Genomic DNA, 19,259 nt, shown 5'->3' with positions numbered 1-19,259 from the left:
GTATGATTTAGTACACTACAGTGCCATTATCCACCAGACTATGAGAAATACTTAGCTTGTTAACTTTCAAAACATATTATTATGAAGAAACTAATTATCAAAGACTGTAGCTTCTTACTTTCTTTTGAAAATGTTAACGTTTTTAAGTGCATTCATTGTAGTTTCTCTATAACATCAGTGCAGCAATTGTAACTTTAAAGATTCAGACAGAAAGAACTAGAAATTCAATCACTGCGCTCATTTTACAAGCGTAAAAAGGGCATCTAAGGATCCAATATGGCAGGCGGCTGCACGCGCTCATTCTGCGCAGGAAGTGCGCCACCCTCCATATTGGATAGGGCTCCTCTGTAGGTGTACAAGGCGAGCGCCAGAATCATTTAAAAGCCTCGTTATCATATTTAAATAAGGGTCCTACGCTTGTTGTAGGAGCCTTTTGTGAAATTGGTCAGCCCCAACGCCTTACTCACCACACGATTAATTCTGCACCCCTGAATCATTATAATGAGCTGGCAGCAACAACTTAACGTGGTTCCTGTGACCACGGGAACAGGTGCATGCCCGTTTTTGGCCACAATCAAATTTCTAAGCTAATGACTTCATTTACATTCAATAGGCTATTTTTATGTTATTCACTTCTAAACAACCTATTCATACATTGCAATTAGGAAACCATCATATCTGTATTCAACTAGTAGAAATATGCAGAACAGAATTATATCTGTGAAATTGATTTTTTGTTACTATTGTAGTTCAGATGAACCTGATAACCTCTTCATATGGTCAGAAATTGGGACTAACTACTAAATTTGTAAACTGCATTTTCTACAGCAAAACCAGCTCTCGAGCTTTCAGCGACAAAAAATTATATTTCGTGCATGGCTGAAAGCCATCCTTTAGCCAGAGTGACTTGGAAAAGATGCAATGAAGAACGGTAAGTAAAGAAACAAGCAACAAGATGCCACTATTAAAGTAATAGAGTGAAAGTTGTCCTGTTGACTAGGATCAGAAGAGGTTCCGGACCCATTTACTCTATATAAACCATCTACAGTAATTAAAGGGCTTTGCATCTGACTTCTCCTTCCAAAATCACAATCACAGATTTTGGGAGCACAAATTTGGGCACAGTCTTTCCCCCATCCCCAATATGTATTTGTGTGTCAATGTGTGTAAATTAGATATCCATTCTATTAATTAAACTATCCAAATGTTGTAATATTTTGCAATTTCGGTACATTAATGTGAAATGTATACAAGATGTGGGACACTCACAGTGGATAATTGTCTGTTCCTGAACTTTTCATTTTGGAATAAATTAACTGACACCATTTTAAATAAGGATCAGTGATTGTGCTCCTGCATCAATATAAACAGGATTCCTATTTGTCTAACAAATAAGGTTGGGGAAACCAGTGCACACCATTTCAAGCACACACAATTTAGAAGCTATGGGGGAAAAATTCAGTTGGTTTGCACCTCCCATTAGCGCCTTAAGAGGGCGCTAATGGGGCGCAAAGCAACTAGCGCCCGGGCGCGGCGATGTTTGCGCCGCTTGCGAAATTAACTAGACATTTTGCGGCGGCGCTAAATACTACCTCCACGATCTCCTGCGCCGGCAGATTGTGACGTCAGTTGAGTGCGCAACGCCCCGGTAGTGCCCCAGACTGGATATTGAGTGGCACCTCCTGCCTTACTGCCTGCCGCTAGCAACGACAGGTTGAGGGGAGCGTTTTGCAGTCAGAAAGGGACTGGGGGAGCGCTATTTAAAGGTGACCGCTTCCTGCCTTTTATTGTTGGTGACATTTTTGTACCACGTATTCTGAGAGAGAGAGAGACTTCTGGAGAGATTCAACACTGTGTGAAGGAGTTTTGGGTACTGAGCAGCACTTTGCAGGTTCATTTTGATTTGCCCTCCCCTGTATCGATTTAGAAGAGACTGTGGGGGCTGCACTCTGAGCTCTTTCCCTGGGTGTCTCCATTGTTCTTTCCAGCAGATTTGATGTACAGGTCTCTCCAAGCGAGATAATAACAGAAAATGCTGGAGAAACTCAGCAGGTCAAGCAGCATCTGTGAAGAGAGAAACAGAGTTAACGTTTCAGGTCGATGACCTTTCATCAGAACACCCCTTTAAGAACTGGCCGGCGCCAGTGTGTCTGTGTTCCATTGCTGACTGACATCACATGAGCTTCGCCAGCGCTCTGAGGTAGCACCTCGCTCCTTGGCCTTTGCGCCTTAAGACAGATGTGAAGCGCCTGATTTAGCGCTCCAATCATCTCCGGGGCGATAAAAGCCAAGTTTGCCGTTGGAGGCGATAATTAGCGCCAGACGCTAAACTTTGCACATGGTCGATAATGGCGCCCCAAACGGGGCGATACTGAATTTTTTCCCCCATAGAAACAGAAAAATAGGAGCAGGAGTAGGCCATTCAGCCATTCAATATGATCATGGCTGATCCTCTATCTCAATACCATATTCCTGCTCTCTCCCCATATCCCTTGATGCCTTTTGTGTCCAGAAATCTATCTATCTCCTTCTTAAATATATTCAGTGACTTGGCCTCCACAGCCTTCTGTGGTAGAGAATTCCACAGGTTCACCACCCTCTGAGTGAAGAAATTTCTCCCCATCTCAGTCCTAAATGTCCTACCCCATATCCTGAGACTGTGACCCCTCGTTCTAGACACCCCAGCCAGGGGAAACGTCCTCCCTGCACCCAGTCTGTCTAGCCCTGTCAGAATTTTATACATTTCAATGAGATCCCCTCTCATTCTTCTAAACTCTAGTGAATACAGGCGTAGTTGACCCAATCTCTCCTCATACGACAGTCCCGCCAGCCCAGGAATCAGTCTGGTGAACCTTCGCTGCACTTCCTCTATGGCAAGTATATCCTTTCTTAGGTAAGGAGACCAAAACTGCACACAGGTGTGGTCTCACCAAGGCCCTGTATAACTGTAGTAAGGCATCCTTGCTCCTGTATTCAAATCCTCCTGCAATGAAGGCCAACATACCATTTGCCTTCCTAATTGCTTGCTGCACCTGCATGTTTGCTTTCAGTGACTGGTGTACAAGGACACCCAATTCCCTTTGTACATCAGCATTTCCCAATCTAGCACTATTTAAATAATACTCTACCTTTCTGTTTTTCCTACCGAAGTGGATAACTTCATATTTATCCACGTTATACTGCATCTGTCATGTATTTGCCCACTCACTCAACTTGTCTAAATCGCCTTGAAGCCTCTTTGCATCCTCCTCACAACTCACAATCCCACCTAGTTTTGTGTCATCAACAAACTTGGAAATATTACATTTGGTTCCCTCATCCAAATCATTGATCTATATTGTGAATAGCTGGGGTCCTAGTACCGATCCCTGCGGTACCCCACTAGTCACTGCCACCCCGAAAAAGACCCATTTATTCCTACTTTCTGTTTCCTGTCTGTTAATCAATTTTCAATCCATGCCAGTATATTACCCCCAATCCCATGTGCTTTAATTTTGCACACTAACCTCTTATGTGGGCTTTATCAAAGGCCTTCTAAAAATCCAAATACACCACATCCACTGGTTCTCCCTTATCTATTCTACCAGTTACATCCTCAAAAAACTCCAGTAGGTTTGTCAAACACGATTTCCCTTTCATAAATCCATGTTGATTTTGTCTAATCCCGTTGATATTTTCTAAGTGTCCTGTTATCACAGCCTTTATAATAGACTCTAGCATTTTCCCTACTACTGATGTTAGGCTAACTGGTCTGTAGTTCCCTGTTTTCTCTCTCCCTCCTTTCTTAAATAGCAGAGTTACATTTGCCACCCTCCAATCTGCAGGAACTGTTCCATAATCAATAGAATTTTGGAAGATGACAACCAATGCATCCACTATTTCCATGGCTACCTCTTTTAGTACTCTGGGATGCAGATTATCAGGCCCTGGGGATTTATCAGCTTTCAGCCCCATTAATTTCTCCAGCACTATTTTTGTATTAATACTAATTTGCTTTAATTCCTTCTTCTCACGAGACCCTTGGTTCCCTAGCATTTCTGGGAAGTTATTTGTGTCCTCTTCCGTGAAGACAGAACCAAAGTATTTGTTTAATTGCTCAGTCATTTCCTCGTTCCCCATTATAAATTCTCCCGTTTCTGACTGTAAGGGACCTACATTTGTCTTCACTAATCTTTTTCTTTTTACATACTTGTAGAAGCTTTTACAATCCGCTTTTATGTTCCTTGCAAGTTTACTCTCATACTCTATTTTCCCCCTCTTAATCAATCTCTTGGTCCTTTTTTGCTGAACTCTAAACTGCTTCCAATCCTCAGGCTTGCTGCTTTTTCTGGCAACTTTATATGACTCCTCTTTGGATCTAATACTATCCTTAATTTCTTTTGTTAACCATGATTGGGCCACTTTCCCTTTTGTGTTTTTGCGCCAGAAAGGAATGTATAACTGTTGCAATTCATGCATTCGTTCCTTAAATGTTAGCCATTGCCTATCCACCATCATGCCTTTTAATGAAGCTCCCCAATCTATCATAGCCAACTCACTCTTCATACCTTTGTTTAGATTTAGGACCCTAGTTTCGGATTGGACTTCTTCACTTTCCATTTTAATGAAGAATTCTATCATGTTATGGTCACTCTTCCCTAAAGGACCCTACACAACAAGATTATTAATTAACCCCTTCTCATTGCACAATACCCAATCTAGGATAGCCTGTTCCCTAGTTGGCTCCTCAACGTACTGGTCTAAAAAACCATCTCGTACACACTCCAGGAATTCATCCTCCACAGTATTATTGCTAATTTGGTTTGGCCTGTCTATATGTAGATTAAAGTCACCCATGATTGCTGTAGTACCCTTGTTACATGCATCTCTAATTTCTTGTTTGATGCCATCCCCTACATTACCACTACTGTTTGGAGGCCTATAGACAATGCCCACCAATGTTTTCTGCCCCTTGGTGCGTCTTAGCTCCACCCAGACTGATTCTACATCTTGATTTTCTGAGCCAATATGCTTTCTCACTATTGCTCTGATTTCACCCTTTACTAACAAGGCCACCCCACCTCCTTTTCCTTTTCGCCTGTCCTTCCTAAATATTGAATATCTTTGGATATTCAGCTCCCAGCCTTGGTCACCCTGCAGCCATGTCTCCGTAATCGCAATTATATCGTATCGTATTTAGAATCAGGCTCTCAAATATGAGCCAGCAAAGCAAAATTCCTGCAGTCAATTGGAGCAGAGAGGAGTACCAAGTGTACGACGTAAACCTGTCACTACTTGTATTACCTATTTGCATCATTGCACTGCAAGACCAAAAACTGACCATGGATAGTGCCAATACACAGGGGCACTACAAGGACAACCAAAAGCCAACATTTATATGTGTGTATATAGTTCTGTGCCCAGAGGGAATTTCATTCTATCTGATTACAATTGCCTGTAAGTAAGGCCACTGTTTGTTTTTTGTTTTCATGAGAAAATGGATAGAATTGCAGAATATGATCTTTAAAACAATGGTAAAAATCATATAATCTATGTAATAAAAATAGAATTTGAATATTCAGCCACTGTAAACCAGTATTCCTTATCATACACAACATCAGTCCCTTTGTATGTTAAGCATATTGATTGCTATTTTCATGAAAAAAATTACATCTCTAAATCATCAGTAAAAGTCTCAATAGAATTTTCAAGAGAATTTTAACTGATGTTTTTAAATAATCTACAAACCTTTTGGTTTCCTGGAATCCAGAGGCTTCAGAACAACTCTAAGGTTATTTTGAAGTCAAGGACATCCCACTGTTGCCAATTGAGCCACTTGATGATGCACACCAGAATGATGTCACGAAGCAGTTTAGCAGAGACCTGACCAGAGGGTCTCCATGTCATATGATGATATTTGACATCTTTTAAATAAACATTCATCAAAGATGCCCTGAGTTTCACATTTTCTTCTTTAAAACAGGAGAGTACTTTGAACAAAAAGTACGTTCCCTAGATTTTTCTTACCCTTCAAGGAACGCAGTATCTGGGTACTGAGCCACACTACTCCTTTGAACTCCAAAATGATTTGTGTCTGATGACAAGGACTGTGAATAAGAAGGATAAGAAAAGATCATCTGGTCTACGAAGCCTGTCCCATTCAGAAGGTGCACCCTTGTGTACTATTGATCTCGTCTCCCCCTTCAGACCCCCTTGCCCCCTCCCTGCCCCCCTCTGGACAAATACTCCAAAAGAGGGCAACAAAGGTCTTGTACTTCTAAATATAGGGCTGGATTTTGCTCGCAGTGGTGAATGAACGGCGTTCAACAATAATTAAAATCCGAAAGAATGAGACTCCACCCTTGTAAAAGTTCATTTTCAGTGCCAGAGACATTGTTTGGCAGTCATTGTTTGTTGTTGTTATTTGTTCCTGGGATGTGGGCGTCGCTGGCAAGGCCATCATTTATTGCCCTCGAGAAAGTGGTGGTGAACCTCCTTCTTGAACCGCTGCAGTCCATGGGGTGAAGGTACTCCCACAGTGCTGCTAGGGAGGGAGTTCCAGGATCTTGACCCAGCAATGATGAAGGAATGGCAATATATTTTCAAGTCAGGATGGTGTGTGACTTGGAGGGGAACTTGGAGGTGGTGGTGCTCCCATGTGCCTGCTGCCCTTGTTCTTCTAGGTGGAAGAGGTCACGGGTTTGGGAGGTGCTGTTGAAGCAGCCTTGGCGAGTTGCTGCAGTGCATCTTGTAGATGGTACACATGCAGCCACGGTATGCCAGTGGTGGAGGGAGTGAATGTTTAAGGTGGTGGATGGGGTGCCAATCAAGTGGGCTGCTTTGTCCTAGATGATGTCGAGCTTTGAGTGTTGTTGGAGCTGCACTCATCCAGGCAAGTGGCGAGTATTCCATCACACTCCTGACTTGTGCCTTGTAGATGGTGGAAAGGCTTTGGGGAGTCAGGAGGTGAGACGCTTGTTGTGTATGTACCTTTAAGGGAATAACTGGTCTTAGACTGCAGTACCGGCAGTGACCACCCCTGTATAAAAGGCCCTAGCAGGCTTCTGTAGTTTCAGTTTCAAGCTGCCGCTTGTTCAGTAAAGTACCTGTTAAACTGTTCTCCCGAAGTCCGTGTATTATTGAGGCGCGGACTTTACATTGGCGACGAGTAAGTTCGAACTCACCTGCAGTGTGGCATCATCTCACGGGGATCTCGCCCGAAAGGAAGGTCCTGGAAGGTCGTAGTCTGAGCAACGGGCGTCGACCGAGGGCAACCGCCCAAAGAATCCATCGGTGTTTGGAGAATTGCGGGAGAGACTGTGGTTCCAGCGAATCATGCTGGTAGCAGGTAGCGCGCTGACCTTTCCGGACTGCGGCGGGCTCAAGCTCGATCGAGCGGCTCTACAAATCGGGCCGCGCAGCGTCGCCGGGAAAAGAAAACAAGAGAGAGAGGGTGGAGCGCACAGGGCGCGGTCGGTGCTCGAGAACAGGACAGCGGAGAGAAACCAAACGGGGGGGAAGGAAAGCAAGACACGCCGAAGCTGCGGGTCGCCGCCATTACCCCGTAGAACGCTAGGAGCAGTGTGGCAGTAAGGGGAAGAAGCAAAAGTGCGGGAGGCGCCATTTTATCCCATTGGGGAAGAAGGAAAAGCGCGGGAGGCGCCATTTTATTCCATTGGGGAAGAAGCAAAAGCGCGGGAGGCGCCATTTTAAATCGCCCAAGATGCCGAAAAGTGGCAGTATCACTGCTTTCGACAACGAGGTAGAAGACTGGACCACGTATGTAGAAAGAATCGAAGTGTACTGCAAGGCAAATGAGGTGGCCAATGGAAAGAGGGCATCGGTATTATTAAATCTGATGGGTGCGAATACGTACGGCCTATTGCGGAATTTAATTACCCCAGCGAAACCAATGGAGAAAACTTTTGAGGAGATTGTTAATATCTTACAGGAACACCTAAGCCCTACACCATTGCTGATAGCAGAAAGATTCAAGTTCCATAAAAGAAACCAGCACAAAGATGAGAGCAATGCTGACTATCTTACGGAACTACGCAAGTTATCGAAGCACTGCCAGTTCGGAGCAGGACTGGCAGACACCTTACGGGATAAGTTTGTCTGCGGGCTCCAGAGTGAAGGCACCCAGAAACGACTACTTTCAAAAAAGGACCTGATGCTAGAACAGGCTTTCAGCATGGCAGTATCCTATGAAGCAGCAGCACGGGGAGCTGCGGAAATACAACAGAAACCACAAGAATACAGCGCTAACGAAATGGCGTATGGAGCCGAAAAGTGCTATCGCTGCAGCAGAACAACCCATGAGCAGAAGGACTGCTGGTTTAAAGACAAAATATGCAGGCAATGCGGAAAAATGGGACATATAGCAAGAGTCTGCAGGTCGGGAAAGAAGACCAACACGACAAGAACTACTAAGGACCAGTACAGGAAAGTAAAGAAACTGACAGATAGTAGTTCCGAAGATCAGGAGAGTGATAAGGACTCCGGGAGCAGGCGACTAAGTTGTTTAAAATTACACAACGTGATCGCAAAAGAAGATCACCGAACCATTTGGGTCACCCTCATGATAGCAGGGTCCCCAGTGAAGATGGAATTGGACACAGGATCAGCCCTAACTGTCATGAATCGACGAGACTATGAGCGGCTATTCTCACACATACCCTTAAAGGACACGTCCATTGTATTGAAGACATACATGGGGCAAAAGGTCTACCCCAGAGGAAAAATAAGGGTGCCAGTTGAATATAACGGAAAGGAAACACAGAAACTATACATGTATATACTACGAGATGGAGGACCACCATTATTGGGACGTGAATGGATCCGAAGACTACAATTGGATTGGCATTCCATTCTGACACTAACTGTGACTGACAAAAAAGATGATGACATCGCACCTGGACGTCTGTCACAAATTCTATCTGACGCGGAAGAGGTGTTCCAACAAGGACTTGGGACTCTAAAAGGAGTAAAGGCAACCATAAAGATTGAGGATAACGCAACTCCAAAATTTTTCAAGGCCAGACCGATGCCATACGCGATACGCCCAGCTGTGGAAGCTGAACTGGAGAGTTGGAGCGTTCGGGGGTGCTGTCTAAGGTGGACTGGAGCGAGTGGGCCACACCCATCGTTCCTGTAATGAAGAAAGCATTGAGCAGCACGCCTGGGGAGCCAAGGAAGGTTCGCATCTGTGGGGACTTCAAGGTGACTGTGAACCCAGTCCTGCACACAGTACAGTATCTGCTTCCGCGGATAGAAGATATTTTCGCCTCACTATCTGGAGGGAAACGTTTTACAAAGATTGACCTGGCTCAAGCGCATCTACAAATGGAGGTGGAAGAAAGGCCTTTACCAGTACAATCGACTGGTATTTGGGGTAGCATCGGCCCCGGCTATGTGGCAGAGGGCAATGGAACAAGTCCTGCAAGGGATCCCGGGGACCCAGTGTTATTTGGACGACATCCTGGTTACGGGCGAAAATGACAATGAACACCTTGCCAACCTGGAACAGGTGCTCACGAGATTGCAGGAATATGGGCTACGAGCCAACCGTCCCAAATGCGAGTTCTTCAGGAGACAAATCTCGTATTGTGGCCACATGATTGATGAGGAAGGGTTGCATAAGTCGCCGGACAAGATTGAGGCTGTAGTCAAGGCTCCAGCACCAGAAAATGTGTCGCAACTGAGGTTGTTCCTCGGGTTGGTGAACTACTACCATAAGTTCTTGCCAAATTTATCTACAATTCTGCACCCACTGAACGCCCTCCTTCAAACTGGTGTAACATGGAAATGGAGTGATGAGTGTAAGCGTGCCTTTCAGGAATGTAAATGCCAAATCACTTCAAAAGAAGTATTGGCCCACTACAACCCAACACTACCGATTCGGTTGGCATGTGATGTGTCACCTTACGGCATTGGAGCGGTGCTGTCACACAAATTCCGTGATGGTTCAGAGAGGCCAACAGCCTTTGCATCGCGCTCACCAACCTCAGCCGAGCGTAACTATGCCCAGATTGACAGGGAGGCCCTCAGCCTGGTGTGGGGGGTGAAGAAGTTCAATCACTATCTGCACGGGCAGAAATTCACCCTACTGACTGATCATCAACCCCTGGTCTCAATTTTTAACCCAAAGAAGGGCGTTCCGGTGATGACGGCGCAACAGCTGCAAAGATGGTCACTTTTTCTAGGGGCACATCAGTATGACATAGAGTACAAAGGTACGAAACAACATGGAAACGCTGATGGGCTGTCGCGCCTACCGTTGCCTACGGCGGAAGAAGCATCTGCAGTGGACCCGGTGGAGATATTCCATGCGACCATAGTCGAATGTTTGCCCGTTACAAACGCAAGTATTGAGAAGGAAACCCGAAATGACCCGACACTCTCGCGGGTCTATGATTTGACGGTGAAGGGATGGCCAGCATATGGCGACTCACTGTTGCCAGCATTCTCGCCAAGGAGGGAACAGCTGTCAGTGTGCTGGGGAACCTTGATGTGTGGATCCCGAGTGGTAATTCCACCCAAGTTGAGAGATAGAGTACTCAATGAGCTTCACGAGGGTCATCTGGGAGGGGTAAAAATGAAGAGCCTAGCCAGGGCGTTTGTGTGGTGGCCAGGAATCGATAAAGAAATCGAGGATATGACCAAGAGATGCACAGGATGCCAGAAGGTCCAAAACGCTCCACCACAGGCCCCGCTACATCCATGGGAGTGGCCCTCATCTCCATGGCAATGGGTACACATTGATTTCGCTGGTCCATTTATGGACTCAATGTTTCTAATCGCTGTGGACGCCCATTCGAAATGGCCAGAGGTCATTAAAATGTCCTCCACCACCACGGAGAAAACTATTGCAGTCCTAAGGACCATCTTCGCCAGGAATGGGTTACCAGAACTGATCTGTTCCGACAATGGCCCACAGTTTGTGTCTGAGGATTTCCGGAGGTTCCTGAAGAATATTGGGGTGAAACATTACACATCTGCCCCATATCATCCAGCCACAAATGGATTGGCTGAGAGGTTTGTTCAGACCTTTAAAAAGGCCATAAAGGCAATGTATAATGACGACATACCACTGCAACACAAGGTGGATAACTTCCTGTTTGCTTACCGGAATGCGACACATGCAGTAACCAACCAAACTCCAGCCGTACTGTTTTTCAACCGGAGACTAAGATGTCGCTTGGATTTGCTCAAACCAAACATAAGACGAGATGTTGAGGATAAGCAGTTCCAGCACATAAATGAGAAGCCAACCAGGAGCTTCAAGATAGGGCAACCAGTCTTGGCCCGCAACTACCGAACAGAAAAATGGCAGCCAGGCACGATATGCACACAGCAGGGACCACTAATGTACACAGTGGACATTGGAGAGAGCATCGTGAGATGCCATGCTGACCAGATTCTAGAGTCACAGGAACAAGCCAAACCTGTACCACAAGCATGTGCACCTGGTAATGAGCCCGAAGTACAGATTGCGTCTACCTCAGAAGCAGGGGTACTGGAAGCTGACGAACCAACCAATGACAATGAGCCAGAATTGACTCCACCGCCAGAACAGGATACTCGAGAAAGGCGCTATCCAGTCCGGATCAGGAAGCCTCCTCAAAGACTGAACTTATAAATGACTATTTCAGTTGATGTATATATTAATTACTGAGGAAATTGTAATTGTAATTAGTTATTATTTAGTTGTTAAATGAATGTTATGTACTGTTTATCTAAAAGGGGAGGAATTGTTGTGTATGTACCTTTAAGGGAATAACTGGTCTTAGACTGCAGTACCGGCAGTGACCACCCCTGTATAAAAGGCCCTAGCAGGCTTCTGTAGTTTCAGTTTCAAGCTGCCTCTTGTTCAGTAAAGTACCTGTTAAACTGTTCTCCCGAAGTCCGTGTATTATTGAGGCGCGGACTTTACAACACTCGCCGCAGAAAACCCAGCCTCTGACCTGCTCTCTTAGCCACATTATTTATGTGGTTGGTCCAGTTAATTTCCTGGTCAATGGTGACCCCCAGGATGTTGATGGTGGGGGATTTGGTGATGGTAATTAAGTCTTATCATGCCATTAAAAATTTACTTGCACTGGAATGGACAAGCCCTAAAATTTCCTGGCAAATTTATTGGGTATATATCATGTAAGTACTGCAAATTCACGCTGTTCCATGTATTTCAATGCTGAGTCTCTCGGCGAGATACCTGTATAGTGCATCTTCTGGAGAAGCCGGGCATCTCAGTCAATAACTTCTTGACTTCCGTATTTAACTGCGCATGTGCGGTCGCTGGTAGTTGCTGACCGATTTACACTTTAATAACGGTAAGCGCTGTTAGGCTCAACGTTATTGCTACAGCAAAATCCGGCCCAATGTATTCTAAGTTTTATATTGTACTGTGCAATCAATACAACCTAAAAATTAATTTGCTTTTCCAATAGTCTTGTCATACCCCTTGTGGAGTTTCAATGCTATATTCTGTATGAGCCCCAGGTGCCTCTCCTGCTCCATCACCTTTAACAAGTACTCTTGCACGGTACATAAGAAATAGGAGCAGGAGTTGGTCATTCGGCCCTTTGAGCCTGCTCTACCATTCAATAAGATCATGGCTGACCTTTAACCTCAACTCCACCTTCCCGCACTATCCCCGTATCCCTTGATTCCCATGCCTGGAGTTTCCCAGACTCAAATGAAGAACACTCCTTTCCCCCAATCTTAATAGATTTGCCTTCACCCTACCTTTATTTAATTTAAACTGATGTATGCATTTTTGTTATCAGTAAACTTGTGAATGGTTCCATTAATGCCTTCACCCAAATCATTTTTGAAGATGATGAACAGCAGCACTACCAACATGGAGTCATATTGGACTCCACTCATGACTTGGTCCCATGCACATTTACTTCCACTGGTGACAATCTTCTGCATACAAGAATATAACCAATTTTCTATCGAGCAAAAATCTGACCACCAATCCCACATGATGAAATCTTACCCAAAAGTATTCTATACAGCATTTCATTGAATGCTGTCTGAAAATCGAGGTATACAACATCTACCAGACAGCCATCCTCCATTAATTTGGTCACTTCTTTAAAGAACTCAATTAGTTAGTGAGGCAGGAGGCAGGACCTTTATTTCCTAAAGCTATACTGGGATTCTCTAATACCTGTCAAACTACCCAGGTGATCATACATCCTTTCCCTTATAATGCCTACCAGCATCGTCCCGGTTGATGTCAAACTAACAGACCTGTAATTGCCAGGGTCTGATTTCCTCTCCATCTTAAATATTAGAACCACGAGCCTCCCTCCAGTCCATTGGAATGATCCCAGACCTCAAAGAGGTATCATATATATGATCCATTGGCTCACATAATATATCTCCCATTTCTTTCAGTGCTCTAGGGTAAATGTTTTCTGGTGCAGCTGCCCAATCAATTCTAAGTGTCTTAATTCTAGCCAAGAATATGGAATCAACTTTAGGAACACCCCTATTTGCCACCATTGACACCTTCACATCATTTCCAATAGTAAAGACATATGGAAAGTATCCATTTAGCACTTCAGCAATATCTTGGTCGGCAAACTAACCTGCCCTGCAAAGTCTATCAAAGGACCTAAGTAGTCCTTAATCACATTAGGGGTAAAATTCAACTTCTGTGTGTGTGGGAAATGGATGGTAGCTGATCAGCCGCCCGTATACAACCTGCCCGCTTTCCCTTTCCAAGCCAATGGAAAATAAAATTGAGTGGGGTGTGTAATGGGTGGCCAATCAACTACCGCCTGTTTTGCACCCCTGCCAAGTTGAATTTTACCCCTATTCTGTCTCCTGACATATAATTGGATAAAGTGTCACTGTTGCTACTACCATCCACAATCCTTTTTCTTCACATTCCTAATAGTGGCTTTAGTTATTCTCAACTCTATCCGGTGAAATATTCCTTTTTGAGGTTATTTACCCTAAAAAATCTACTTGTTAAACCATTTGGGTTCGAGTTTACCACATACCTTCACTTTTATCTGAGAAACATACATTTGGGTCGGAGAGGAAGCTCCCAGATTTTTTTCCCAAATTGGCCTGGGTTTTTCTCCTCTCCCAGGAGATCACCTGGTTTCGGGTGGGGTGGGGTGTGAATATATTGTGATACACAAGGCATCACAATTATATGGGACAGGCTGGATGGACCTAAAAAGGAATACTTTTTAATGAAAAGAAAAAAAAAAATGATTGCGCTGGTTCATGGAAGATTTTATGTTTGTGATTATGCAAACTACTTTTTAGTGGAAACTTGAACTGTAACCCAACCAGCGCAATTTCAAACGCATTTTTGGCACAACTTCCATGCAAAGCGGAAACTCTACCCCTATGATCTTCTAAAAATGTACATATGATTTGACCAAATATACTGATAATTTTCTGTGTCGTAAACAAGATATCGGAAAAAAGTTGATGTAATTTTTTCTGAATATTCTTACAATCATCTTGATACTGTTATCCTGTTTTTTAATCAATGGCTGAAGCAAATAATTGCAAATGTAACCCAAGGTTACCTCTGCAGCCGATTCTTCCAATTTTGGCTAATTTTTCTAAATTCTCAAGACTCCTAACACAAAGCTAAAGCAAACAAAATAAAAATGGAAGTTTTCAAAAATAAACATTTGCTCGATGTCTTCTGTCCACTGAGCTCATATGATGTGTGACAATGCTACGACAATTTGATTAAAACTATTTGATACATGTAAGATTCAGTAATGTAAATTTTTAACTTGGCCTGTTTTTGTTGTTGTATTTAAGCTGTGTTAAAGGAGAAAATGTTACCGAGGGCATTCAGACTGAGATGTCAGAAGGAAAAGAATTTGGGTCCAAAAATGTAACGAGTGTACTGGACATAACCGACATGGCGGGTGGGTTTAACATAGAGTGCTGTGCGAAGAATGTTGTAGGCTCAATCTGCAGGAAAAACTATCTTTCAAAGAAAGGTAATGTTAAGGTTGTATAATTCTTGAAGCTATATTAATGGTAATATTCTCAACTAATTATGATACCTCCCTAAATTTGCATATTTCTATCATTTCTCTCCTATCTCCCCTCTTGCCCTTTCAAAGCTCATCTTATCAGTGAGACCGACCTCCTGCTCTCTCGACCCTATTCCTACTAAATTGCCGACCACTCAACTTTCCTTCCTGGCTCCTATGTTAGTGGATATTGTTAACAGTTCTCTCTCCTCATGTATTGTCCCCCTTTCCTTCAAATCTGTCATCATCAGCCCTCTCCTCAAAAAACAACCCTTGACCCCTCCGTCCTTGCAAACTATCACCCCATCTCTAACCTCCCTTTCCTCTCCAAAGTTCTTGAATGTGTTGTCGCCTCCCAAATCCGTGCCCATCTTTCCCAGAACTCTGTTTGAATCCCTTCAATCAGGCTTCCTCCGCTGCCACAGTACCGAAACTGCTCTTACCAAGGTCACAAATGACATCCTAATTGACTGCGACAAAGATAATCTATCTCTTATCTTTCTGGGCCTGTCTGCAGCCTTTGACACGGTTAACCACAAATTTCTGCTCCAATGCTTCTCCACCGTTGTCCAGCTGGATGGGACTGCACTCGCCTGGTTTCATTCCTATCTTGCCAGCCATAACCGTAGAATCACCTGCAATGGCTTCTCTTCCCGATCTCACATTGTCACCTCTGGGGTCCCCCGAGGATCTATCCTTGGCCCCCTCCTATTTCTCATCTACATGCTGCCGCTCGGTGACATCATCTGGCAACACAACGTGAGTTTTCACATGTACACTGATGATACCCAGCTCTACCTCTCCTCCACCTCACTCGAACTCTCCATCATCTCTATACTATCAGACTGCTTGTCTGACATTCAGCACAGGATGAGTAGAAATTTCCTCCAATTAAATATCGGGGAAATCGAAGCCATTGTCTTTGTTTCACGCCACAAACACCGTTCCCTTTCTCCACTGATTCGATCTCTCTCCCCAGCAACTGTCTATGGCTGACCAAGCCTGTTTGCAACCTTGGTGTCATATCATAAATTGAGCTTCCTACCTAATATCTGTTCTATCACTAAGACTGCCCATTTCCACCTTCGTAATATCGCCCGTCTCCGTCCTTACCTCAACTTATCTGCTGTCGAAACCCTCATCCATGTTTATCACCTCTAGACTTGACTATTCTAACACGCTCCAGGCCGGCCTCCTTAGTTCTACCCTCCATAAACTTGCGGTCATCCAAAACTCTGCCGCCCATATGCTAACTTGCACCAAGTCTCCCTCACCCATCTCCCCTCTGCTTGCTGACCTACATTGGCTCCCAATTAAGCAACGCCTCGATTTTAAAATTCTCATCCTTGTTTTCAAATTCCTCCATGACTTCGCCCCTCCCTCTCTCTGTAATCTCCTCCAGCCCTATAATACCCCTAGATCTCTGCGCTTCACCTATTCTGGCCTTTTGAACATCACAATTTTAAATGCTCCACCATTGGCGGTCATGCCTTCTGCTGCCTGGGTCCTAAGCTCTGGAATTCCCTCCCTAAATCTCTCCACCTCTCCACTAACATCTCCTTATATGGCTCGGTGTCAAATTCTGGTTTTTTTATAACACTCCCATGAAGTGCCTTGGGACGTTTTATTATGTTAAAGGCGCTATATAAATATATAAGTTGTTGTTCTTGTTGCAGGGGTAAGTAGTCTGAAATAGAATGCACATGGAATAATAAGGTTGCTACTGCACTGTGTTATTTTCACACATATATAAATACCCTTTTCTTTATTCCAGGTACACAATTCCAGAAGTCTATTTTCTCCATGACAGTTGGAATCTTTGTTTTTATTCCATTCTTGTTAATAGTTTTCATATTCTACAAATATAAAAAGGTAAATAAGCACCTTTGCTTATTAATAATGTATCTCTGAATTTAATATTTTATGTATATAATATGACCAAGCCAAAAATTGTGCTCACTCTGCAAGTGATTGTTTTTCTGCATGCGCTCTGAAATGGTTGCCCAGATCACAGAGCAAACAGTTTAAATCTAGTTGACAGACAGTTCTGGAGGTTTGCAGGGTGTGTCTCAGTCGGCACCAGTTGGTTTGTGATTGCTGATGCATAGACTGGGAAAGGAAATATGTTTTAAATCAACTGTTCAAATCTGCTCTTCAAAGCAATTTTTTTAAATGATGAAATATGATGGTACTTTCATCTCTTCCAGAGAATATTTTGCTGTAATATTTCTGTGTAGTTCTTACTATTTCATCTTGTACTATGACAGCATACCTTTAACCTTAACCACACCCACTGGTCTTTGAAATTCTAGTACCTTGGTTATAGTAACAGATGCAGCAGTGAGTCTATAGAATTTGTAACTATGCAATGTACTATGTGAGAAATAGAGTCAGATGGCAGTTGGTTGGGGCTATGCAGTTGCAGTTTTCTTATCCTGCCCTTGTAGAAAATGTTTTTGTGAAGATACAAATTTTAACTTTGGCCAATATTGTAAAATGAGCGATATTAGATCAGCTGCCCATTCTACAACTCTCCTGATCGGTAGAGGTGTATAACGTGCAGCCCATCTGATATCATTCATTTTGCACTATTGCCAAAAGTTTAAATTACCCCCAAGAGCCCCGATATTCCTCTCTGGCAAGTGGACATAGAGCACCTCTCACGCAGCCTGAGCTGCCTGGAATCCCTTCATTGTTCCTCCTTTCTTTCTTCCTAACTACTCAGATAAGAGGATTAATACTGGGAAACCCATTGGTACCTGAAATGGTGCTAAGGGCAAATATAGGGGGGAGTTGGGGGCGGGGGGAAGTTAAAGTTTTAAAAATCTAAAACCCGACCCCAAGCCGCCTCCAACCCGCCTACTTTCACCTTTTACTCAGGAGGGACGGGGGTGGGTGGGGGGGTGGCGGGCAGCTAACCCACTGCCAGGAGATGGGTTGGCATTTTAAATATGATAATGAGGCCTGAAGCCTCTGCTTTAACCTGCTGTGTAGGTTTTACTGCAAGCGGCCAGGGATCCCGGGACTCGGGATTCACAATAGCTGCAGCGAGGCAAGCATAGCTTCGGGGAGCAATTCTTGTGGGCCGGGAGGAGCAGGAGTGCTTCCTCACAGCCCCCGAAGTTCACCCACCAGCAGCCCGCCCTCGGGGTTGGGGGTCGGAACCCGCCCCCGAGGTCGGGGATCGAACTCACCCCCCCCTCCCCTGGGGTTGGGGAACGGACCCCCCCCTAGTTCTTGCAACATTGTTTATACAGAATGTCCTGCACACAATAACATTGTGAAACTGCATGCAGGATGTCTCTGTTGCCGTTCCCATTCCCATTTTGATATTAAAGTACATCTCCCACCTCTGCTACCCACTCCAAATCCCATTGGAAACACAAACATCATGCAAAGTATTATGGTTCTGAAAATCCTCGGGCCTACTGTAAGTGCAGTGAAGTACCCACAGCTCTACCTGTGCTCCTTGGGGTCAGCACGGAATCATCTCGTTTATATAGTTTCAGTGGGTGCTCACACCAATGTGGATGTATCTTGGGGACCCACTAGAGAGGGGGGGAACTGAAGATGTGGTGGCAGATGGCTGCATAGATGGGTCGCTGGCAACCACCCACTAAAGGTGCACCCCTGCTCCCAACGTGCAGACCACTTCCACCGCTACGATGACCTGGATGCAAGGAAGAATCCAGCATCCAGATTGGTGGGCAGAAAGGAGACAGGAGCCGCTGTCATTCTGAAAGGGGAAAGCTCTCCCATCGACTTCACTTCCTGTGGAGTTTGCACATTCTCCCCGTGTTTGCGTGGGTATTCTCCGGGTGCTCCGGTTTCCTCCCACAGTCCAAAGATGTGCGGGTTAGGTTGATTGGCTATGATAAATTGACCCTTAGTGTTAGGGGGATTAAATACGTGGGGTTACGGGGATCGGGTGGGATATGTGTCGGTGCAGGCTCGATGGGCCGAAATGGCCTCTATCTGCACTGTGGGGTTTCTGTGATTCTGTGAATGTCACGAGCTATGTTTGAGGTGGGTGGAATTTTCACTCACCCCAGGCCCCATCTGAAACTGGCCGCAGAGTTACTTCCAGGTAGATGCCCAGTGTTTCTAAGTGCCGCTCAGTTTTTCACTCTTGCCAGGCCTCTTGCGCTGGATTTACCCTCACCCCCCATTATACATCAGACTCCATGGAAACTCTGGGCCTATGTCTATCCCTATCTCTGGGGCATCACAGACTAAAATCATTAAGGTTACTTT

At 44.6% G+C, this 19,259-nt stretch overlaps 1 protein-coding gene across 1 annotated transcript in view; it reads left to right on the top strand.

Annotated features, from left to right (window-relative positions):
• Positions 1–19,259, top strand: part of LOC147111900 (receptor-type tyrosine-protein kinase FLT3-like) — a 94,510-nt gene that overhangs the window by 42,562 nt on the left and 32,689 nt on the right. Inside the window, exons 9-11 of the mRNA XM_085999284.1 lie at positions 829–931; positions 14,785–14,969; positions 16,780–16,877. Of these exons, the coding sequence (XP_085855410.1) occupies positions 829–931; positions 14,785–14,969; positions 16,780–16,877 (386 nt within the window). The remainder of the gene's footprint in view (positions 1–828; positions 932–14,784; positions 14,970–16,779; positions 16,878–19,259) is intronic.

This window comes from Somniosus microcephalus, chromosome 10 (assembly GCF_052327205.1).
Source record: "Somniosus microcephalus isolate GS21.2 chromosome 10, FLI_Smic_1.0, whole genome shotgun sequence".
In the NCBI taxonomy this organism is placed as follows: Eukaryota; Metazoa; Chordata; class Chondrichthyes; order Squaliformes; family Somniosidae; genus Somniosus; species Somniosus microcephalus.
Note: the sequence above shows the minus strand (reverse complement) of the source record. Positions and strands in the feature narration are given on the sequence as shown.